Raw genomic sequence first — 9,654 nt, forward strand, 5'->3', positions numbered from 1 at the left:
TGATTGGCTATCCTTAGCTAAATCAAAGACCATTGGAGCGCGGGTCTCCCCATCCATTCCCAAGTCTGCTTTGGTAGGACGTTCGCGTCTGACCCTAAGTCCAAAATAACCTGATCCATTTCATACTCTCCTATCTATGCGGCCAGTCTCATCTCCCATCCCGTCCTTGTTTTATGCTTTCCAATCTTTCATACTATGCACGGCTCACCCGGCACATTTCTAGCGCATCTATTGATGAGCTCTTGTAACCCTTTCACGGCCTTACTATTGCACAGTAACTTCATACAGGTCTCTAAGAAAGTTGTGAGCATAGAGGGGTCCATCTCTTATTCGGGCTTATCCTTGCTTCCTAAGGTGAAGGCATCAACGAAACTCTTCGTAGCTTCCATGAAGGTTTCACGTGCGCGCTCCAGGTCGAACTCAGCCTCCTTCATCAGAGCTTTGCGAACCCATGTGTTGTCTTGTGGCTATTTCCCCTTGTGTTGGGTAGTGGAGGTCTCGCGTAATGATTTTGGGTCTGATAGCCTAGAAATTAGGATAAAAATATTGTAAACCTCCTAAATATGCGGAGCGTGAAATGTAAAAGATTGAGTCAAAGGGTTGTCCACCCGAAAAATAATATAAAATAATAAGAAGTAAGTCGGTCCGCAGACCATAGATAGGTATGCATAGAGTGCAGCTCTATGAGGGAAAAGCAATTCTTTTTGGGTATAATCTTGGAGCCAAATTGTAATGGGTTGTTAGAAGCAGTCTGAAAGCGTCTGTAAGTCTGAGTCAAGGGTTTGGGTAGAGGATAGAGGCTCTATAGTTGTGTGCGCAGAGGCCAGGAAGAGTCCGCAGTTGTGTGCGCGGACCCCTGTAGCTGAGTGCGCAGGGCGGATTTGGATGTACTGGTGTTAAGTGGAAATAAAGATAAGTTAATTCTGAAAATTATGTTTGATCTTTGAATTATTGTGAATCTGGCATTTATGTATGGTTAATAAGGCTGCTTTGATCTATACGCATTGATTGTTGAATACTTGTGAACCGGGTTTCAATCTTAATACGCGACCTGAATAAAAGTGATAAATGTTTGCTTAAAGACCTCTTTAAAGTAGATCTAAGTTGCAATACTTCATCCACTAGATTAGATCTGAAGACTGCGCAAGGTACTTAAGATCTACGCGGATACAGTGCAGCGCGAAGCTGCAAGACAGAGCGCGAAACCGCCAAACCACACCCAAACATCCCAAGGGTGCGGAAACTTGGTTCCAACGCCCTCCCCTGCTACCTCGGGTGAGACCTCAGTCCGCGCTTTGCGGGTTGTTGCTGAAAGGGGCAGTAGCTGTAGGATTTGCTTGGCTAAATAATTCTTCTGAACCTGGGTCAGGCCCATATAAGTCAACAAATGGTTCCGTTGCCGGGACCGGGATTTGCCTAAAGGGTGTCTAGTGTGAAATGCAGGGACGTTATAAAGAAGACCGTTGAAGGATCAAAGGGATCAAGGGTAACTATGGCGAGCGCGATTCAGTTACCAGTGTTCAAAGGAGTAGGAGGTGAAGACCCGGATCAATTCTGGTTTGTGCTAACATCAGTATGGAACGCACAGCAAATTGCGGATGATAATATTAGAAAGGCTACCTTAGTCAGTGCGCTGCAGGACCGAGCACTGACATGGTACATAAAATATTCAGGCAAGCACCCAACGACGGGGACAACAGAAATTCAGACCGAATTGAAGGAGTTTAGCCAGCCAAAGTCAGAAACGCAGTCGATTATAGGGTTCAAAGAAATCGCGATGATGCCTGGAGAAACCCCGTGGGATTTGGACCAAAGATTGAAGAGTACTATTCGCGAGGCTAACATGACATTGACGGATGTGGAACACTGCGCTTGGTTTATGGCATCTTTAACACCACATCTAAGGGTGGCTCTATCACAACAGAAGATCTCAACCTAGGCCGAAGCACTAGAGACGGCAATGAGGTTACACGAAACTCCATTGCAAGACCCGAGGTTTGGAGTTCAGCAAATACAAGCGCAGATCCAAGATTTGTGTGTTGAAATGAAGAAGCTAAAACAAGAACAGATACCGCGAGCAAAAGTTTGGGAGGAAGTATGGTGTATAAAGTGCAGAAGCTAGGGACACGATAAAGATCACTGACTGGTTGTAGTAAAGTTTGTGGCAACGGGGGGACCAATGCTATTGCGACTAGAGGCACAAACACGACCGAGCACCACAACTCCGCTCTAGTGCAAAATTTGTTAGGTGGGAGGAAAGCACAACACTAATAACTGTCATCTATTACCAAAATACCACCAAATCTCCCAGCAGTTATTATGTAACTTTTGCAGGTCGGTGGGCCACGAGGAAAGAGACTGTCGTCGCTACCAATTGTTAATGGACTAGTCACATGCCTACAAAATGCAGACTGAGGTGCGAGGTCAGGATCCAACTGCGTCGATCGCGCGTGGTGGGTTCCAGGGCCGTGGACGAGGACATGGTGGAATGGGGCTAGGAAGGGGTCGCGGGCAGCTAATCTGCTACAACTGCGGAGGACCAGGACATTACGCGTGGGATTTTACCGACCCAACTAGAATTTCGTGCAGTTATTGTGAGTAGTTCGATCATGAGCTAATAGATTGTCCTAGACTGATAGCGCAAATTCGTGAAAGAAAAGCAACGCAACCAACAACGACCCAGAATGTGCAGATGATGAGGTCTGAACCTTGCCAGGAAGATCCCAAGGTCAGCATGGTGCTGAGGAGTGGCACGACCACAAGAGCGGATGAACAGAACTCAGGGGGCGATAAGGAGACATATCGAGAAGCTCAGGAGAGCTTCACGAAGGTCTCTACCCCAGGTAATAGGGATCAACCCGAGTCGGACAAAGATCCCTCGATGATAACTACCTTTTTAGAGACATGTATAAAATTGCTTCGCGACAACGATGTGGTTAAAGGCTTACAGGAGTTGATAAATAGATGCGCAGGATGGAGTGAACCTCGCGTCATTCGAAAGTTGGGAAGACATGCATCACGGACTGGAAGGGAAATGTGGTTAATAGCGCAAATCGACGATTATGAGACAGAGCAGGTCATTTTAGATTTGGGCTCAGATTCCAACGTATTGTCGAAACAGACATGGGAGCGCATGGGTAAGCCTACACTACAATGGTCCCCTATCCAATTACGGATGGAAAATCAACAAAAGGTGTTGCATATGGGAAGGCTGCAAGGGGTTACGGTAGACCTTGACGGCGCAAGTACTCACACAGACTTTGAAGTTATTGAGCTCATGGATGAAAATATGCCCTATCCTGCATTGTTAGGAATAGATTGGGCCACTGACATGAACAGAGTTATTAATCTAAAGAAGAGGACAATGATATTTGAAACAAAGGCGCTCCGCGTCGTCATTCTGCTAGATCCGGCTGAAGGACCGCGCTACATCGAACCGGTGCATGACAGAGAACGCGATGACGACGTAGATTGTAGCTACAGAATGTCTACCCAAGAGCGAGGATGGGTCAAGACATCGGCAGATAGAAGAATATCACGGGGTGATGGAGAATCCTACACTTCTGATTCAGATGAGGAAGACGAGTGGTGGCGCAACAGGTTGAATGGAGTAACCACGCTACATTGCAACATGGTGACAAAATCACTGTACTGCGTAAGGGCCCAGGATCGCGAATTGCCAAAGTATGATGGGTTAACGATGGTAGATGAATTCCTGATCAAATTTGAAATCGCAGTACTAGAGCACCAATGGTTTGATGTGATGAGATGGGCGCTGCGTGCGACACCTGCGCGATGGTGGGGCACACATGAAGGAACGTTCGAAGATTGGTGCACCTGCAGGCGCATGATGAAGATCAGATTTGGGAAGCCGAAACTACGCATAGTGGAGAAATACGATGGATGTGATGATCCGTGCATGCACCTGACCAGGTGGATCAAAGCATACGGAGAGGAACCTCAGCCAGAATGGGTGCACTTATTTTATCACACCTTGGACGTCATTCCCAGAAACTGGTACACGGAAGCGGAGCTCCGACACGACACAAGCGAGTGGGATATCTTGCGCGCAGGGTTTTTGTCAACATTCTTGTTCGAAGATCAATGGATGGATCCCGTGGACGAAGCATTACAGCTAGTAAAGGCCGCCATATTCAAGACACCGTTAGAGCCAGAGGAAACTGTGCAGCCCGACTGGTCGTGGCAGCTGAGACAGGCCCTCAAATGTTATACTGTCCAGGTAGAAGATGATGAGGACAATCTGCGAAACATCAATATTCCAGAATCAGAGGGGAACCGAGAGGTGCGCGGACCCGAAATCGAAGATCCAGATATCACAGTGCTATTGAAAACGAAACAAGTTAATAGTGGAACCGAAGAAGAGCCGAAGTATGCAACACTTGCAGACTACTGGGACGATGCCACAGTGGAGAAGGTCATCGAATTGCTTTGAGAATACCGAGATTTGACAAAGATCACGGAGCTAAAAGGGATCCTAGGAGACTTAGGAATGATGAAGATAACATTAAAGCCAGACGCAAAACCAGTGAAGTAGCAACCTTACCGATTGAATCCAAAATATAAAGCAAAGGTCCATGCAGAATTGGACAAGATGCTGGCAGTAGGGATCATTGAACCAGTCGAGGAGTCCGACTAGGTAAGTCCAATGGTTGTGCAGGAGAAGAAACAGAAGGGCGAGATTCACATCTGCGTGGATCTCAGGAAGCTCAATGATGCCTACGTCAACGATCCATTTCCAACACTATTTACAGATGAGGTACTGGAAAATGTGGGGGGCAGGAAGCCTACTCTTTCACGGATGGGTTCTCAAGATACCACCAGATCAAGATCGTGCCAGAATATAGGAGTAAGACAACGTTTGCTACTAAATGGGGTTGTTTTCAGTACATAGTGATGCCCTTCAGACTGAAGAATGCACTGACAATTTTTTCACGAATAGTAATCGCGACATTCAAAGAATTTATCCACAAGTTCTTGGAAGTCTACCTTGATGACTGGACCGTGTTTGGACTAGTTAAGAAGCACGTAGCGAGCTTACGGTTGATGCTGGATACTTGCCGCCGACATCAGATTGCGTTAAACTTGAAGAAGTGTACTTTCCTGGTCCCATTCGGGAACCTACTAGGCCACGTGGTCTGTAAGCAAGGCCTGATGGTGGATCTGGCAAAGATCACCGTCATACTCAATCTGCAAGCACCGCGAAGTGTCAAGAAATTACGCGCCACACTAGGACACACGGGCTACTATCGAAAGTTCATCAAAAGCTACGCTCAGATCACGGCTCCGATGGAACAGTTGCTGAAGAAGGACGCTACTTATTGCTGGAATGAGGAATGTAACAAAAGTCTAGAGACGCTTAAGGAAAAGATGGCATCGGCCCCTATATTGGTCTTTCCGAAATGGGATGTCGAATTTCATGTGCACGTCGACGCGTCATGTATTGCATTAGGGGTGGTACTTTCGCAACTAGGAGCGGAGGGAATTGACCACCCGATTACATTCACAAGTCACCGGTTGTCAAAAGCTGAGAATAATTACTCCACTACTGAGTGCGAGGGATTAGCGATGGTATACGCGCTTCAAAAATTCCGCCACTATCTACTTGGAGGTCACTTTAAGATGTATACCGATCACTCAGCGTTAAAATACCTAGTGAATAAGCCTGTGTTGGGGGGGCGTATCTGTAGATGGTTGCTGTTATTCTAGGAGTATGACTTTGAGGTCGTCGTCAAGCCGGGACGTCTAAATGCAGGCCCAGATCACTTGTCCCGAATTGAGACCGGCGAAGAACCCACAAATCTAGAGGACGGACTTCCGGATGCTCAGCTATATGCAGTGCACGTAGCGGATGGTCATTTTGAAGATATAATCCATTTCTTAACTATAGGGACTGCGCCACAGGGATACTCCATTCAGCAGAAGAAGGAATTGGTGATACACGCAGCAGACTTCACCGTGATTGCAGGACACCTCTACAAAATGGGCAACGATGAGATTTTGCGTCGATATGTCTCGGAGTTCGAGCGAGGACAGATCTTGGCCAAAGCACATGGGGGTGTTTCTAGCGGAAATTATGTGGGTTGTGCCACAGCTCAGAAGATACTTCGCGCAGGATTATGGTTTCCTACTCTGCATCAGGATTCGAAAGCACACTCCCAAGCCTGCGACATATGTCAATGGACGGGGAAACCATCGCAGAGAGATGAAATGCCGCTCCAGCCACAGATGACACTACAACCCTTCGAAAAGTGGGCAATCGACTTCGTAGGACCTATCGAGCTTCGACGGAAAACGGATGTGTGCTACATCATCACCGCGACAAAGTATTTGACCCGATGGGCCGAAGCACAGCCGGTTAAGGATTGCACAGCTGCAACAGTTGTGAAGTTTTTGTTCGAGAACGTACTAACAAGGTTTGGATGTCCAAAATTCTCATGAGCAACTGGGGAACGTATTTCTTGAACGAAACAATCAGCACACTCACTGAGGAATTCCATATATATCACCAAAAAAGTATGTCGTACCACCCGCAAGCGAATGGGACTGTTGAGGCATTCAAAAAAATATTAGAGACCGCATTGACCAAGGTCTGTAATGTGCAACGAAATGATCGGAACTTACGCATCCCTACTGTGCTATGGGCATACCGAACCACATGCAAGAAGTTGACGGGCCAGACACCTTTTTGGTTATTCTATGGCAAGGAGGCCGTTATGCCTATGGAATATATTGTTCCTAGCCTGCGGATTGTGGCAATCACAGGTATGGCAGACCGCAGGGCTTTGGAGGAAAGGCCCGTGCAGCTCGAAGAACTGGAGGAGGAACGGTTTTTTCTGGATTCCATCAGCAAATATAGAAATAACGTGAAAAAGCGTGGCATGATCGCCATATCAAGGTGCGCACTTTCAAGGAGAATGATTTAGTATTGCTATACGACAGTAAATTCGAGAAATTCCCTGGCAAACTCTGAATGCATTGGTTGGGACCCTATGTTGTCAAAGAAGTTACCGATAGGGGCATGGTTCAGCTTGCCAAACTCAATGGGGACCCCTTCCCAGGCCGAGTGAATGGCAGTTGCCTGAAGCTCTATACGGGTGGGTTGGCCGCCTGACTAACCGTTCGAGGGACAGTCTCACCACTCCAGCCAGTTGAAAGAGAGCGCAGGACGGTAAAGCAGTCTGGGAGAAAGAGGCACGAGTTCTAGGATACACATCGATCTAGCTCATCATCAAGATCATGGTCGCGCGGTCAGAAGCATGCTGTTGCGTTACTCCGAGCAGAGGTGACCGTTCATGTCACTATTCACGACAAGATGTCTGCATTATGGCGAAAAGGAGCAGGCGGCGGGAAATTAAGAGGAAGAGTACGAGCCAGACATGGCACAAGCTGCCACAGAATCTCCACGGGGACGGTGGTACAGGCAAAAATCAGGGAACTTGAATTTCGAAGCACTTATAAATCACTAAGGGGCATCCACCGGGCGAACTATACTTCCGCCAAGCGTATGCTAAGTATTGATATGGAGCTGGTTAGTATCTCTGCACAAGGAATAAGCCCAAGGGTGGTGATATGGCCGATGGAGCAGCAAGACTATCTAAGGAGCATGGTGTTAATAGCCGCAGGCATCCTGCAGTCGACTGCCTCGATAGTAGGGGATGTACCAGAAAAAGGGAGACACGAAGCAGAATTGGTCCGGGTGTCGTCGCCCCACTCGCGGGCAGGTCGACGAACCACAACAATTCAGCAAAAGAATGGAAAAACGGAGACCACGGGTGGAAACAAAGTTACTAAGGTGTCTCTGAAAGACCTTAAGAAGTGGGATCTCACGGATAGCAGCAACAGTCTTGCAAAATTGCAACACAAGCTGCAACAGACAGGGCGAAGAGCGGATACGAAGGTTGGAAGTGGCTACAGTGGTACAAGGAGGTTCCGTACGCGGCTCCCCCGCTCGAGCTAAAATCCGATGAGGGGGTGTTCTGTGTTAACCGAGCAGAGTAGAATGAGCAGCATCGGTCGCAAGAAGTGGCAAAAACACTGAAGTAGGAGCCAGACAAAGCATTGTAGGAGACAACGAAGAAGCAGTTGGACGACGAGCGTCACTCAGAGGGAGGTGAACCGCGAAGCCACGGTAGCACGTCTCGCCACACCAACGAGTGACTCGGGATGAGTCACGATAATTGTGTTGGGGGACTGTTGGGTAGCAGAGGTCCCGTGTAACAGTTTTGGGTCTGATAGCCTAGAAATTAGGATAAAAATATTGTAAACCTCTGAAATATGCGGAGCGCGAAATGTAAAAGACCAAGTCAAAGGGTTGTCCACCCGAAAAATAATATAAAATAATAGGAAGTAAGTCGGTCCGTGGACCATAGATAGGTATAAATAGAGCGCGGCTCTATGAGGGAAAAGCAATTCTTTTTGGGCATAATCTTGGAGCCAAATTGTAATGGGTTGTTAGAAGCAGTCTGAAAGCATTTATAAGTCCGAGTCGAGGGTTTGGGTAGTTCGCAGCTGTGTGCGTAGACCCCTGCCTCTGAGTGCACAGGGCGGATCTGGATGTACTGGTCTTAAGTGGAAATAAAGATAAATTCATTCTGAAAATTATGTGTGATCTCTGAATTATCGCGAATCTGGAATTTATGTATGGTTAATAAGGTTGTTTTGATCTATACGCATTGATTATTGAATACTTGTGAATCGGGTTTTAATCTTAATACGTGAACTGAATAAAAGTGATAAATGTTTGCTTAAAGACCTCTTTAAAGTATATATGAGTTGCAATACTTCATCCACTAGATTAGTTTTGTAGATTGCGCAAGGTACTCAAGATCTGCGCAGATACAGCGCAGCGCAAAGCTGCAGGACGGAGCGCGAAATTGCCAAACCACACCCAGACATCCCAAGGGTGCGGAAACCTAGTTCTAGCACCCTCCCCTGCTACCTTGGGTGAGACCTCAGTCCGTGCTTCGCGGGCTGTTGCCGAAAGGACCGGTAGCTGCGGGATTTGCTTGGCTAAATAATTCTTCCGAACCTAGGTCAGGCCCATATAAGCCAACACCTTGTCATCTCCTGTCACAATTCCACTCCTGAGCACTATATTTACATTTGGGTCTTCTTCACACAGCTCAAACCTCATCATCTACAGGTTTTTTCTGCGGAGGTGGTAGCGCCCCTTTGTCACGTATCCTAGTTATCAGCATAGGATAGTCTTCCGTTTCATGATCAAACAACATGCAATACTAGCACAACATACGTGTTGGGTTAGTGCAATCGCGGGCATAGTGTCCTGGTCCTCCGCAATTATAGCAGATCAACTGTCCTCGACCTTTGCCAGGTCCTCCTCCGCCTCGGCCTCGCCCGTGCCCCTAAAATCCTGTTCGTGACATACCTGCGCTCTAGTCAGGGGGCCGCGTTTCATCCTGAACCCTATAGGCGGGAGCTCTATCCATCATCAATTCATAACTCCTGCAATTACACTCATCATGCCCTACCGACCTACAAAAGTTGCAGAACAACTGTTGCAGTGTCTATACATACTTCAGCAGCAAATGACAGTTATTTGTGGCATGTTTTCCTGCTACTTGACATATAGCGCACCAAAGTGCAGGCCCCTTGCTTGGTCTTGCTTGAACTTCC

The 9,654-nt window shown here is 47.3% G+C and overlaps 1 protein-coding gene across 1 annotated transcript; it reads left to right on the forward strand.

Moving 5' to 3' along the window:
* The first annotated feature begins 6,536 nt into the window (after positions 1 to 6,536).
* Positions 6,537 to 7,173, forward strand: LOC149163802 (uncharacterized). Its single transcript, XM_089429262.1, has 2 exons — positions 6,537 to 6,847; positions 7,080 to 7,173. The coding sequence occupies exons 1-2, from the start codon at positions 6,537 to 6,539 to the stop codon at positions 7,171 to 7,173; spliced, it is 405 nt and encodes a 134-aa protein (XP_089285388.1).
* Positions 7,174 to 9,654: the final 2,481 nt, after the last annotated feature.

The sequence above is a fragment of the Pinus tabuliformis genome, chromosome 5_1, assembly GCF_031772625.1.
Source record: "Pinus tabuliformis cultivar Carrire ecotype Pingquan chromosome 5_1, CPIR1, whole genome shotgun sequence".
In the NCBI taxonomy this organism is placed as follows: Eukaryota; Viridiplantae; Streptophyta; class Pinopsida; order Pinales; family Pinaceae; genus Pinus; species Pinus tabuliformis.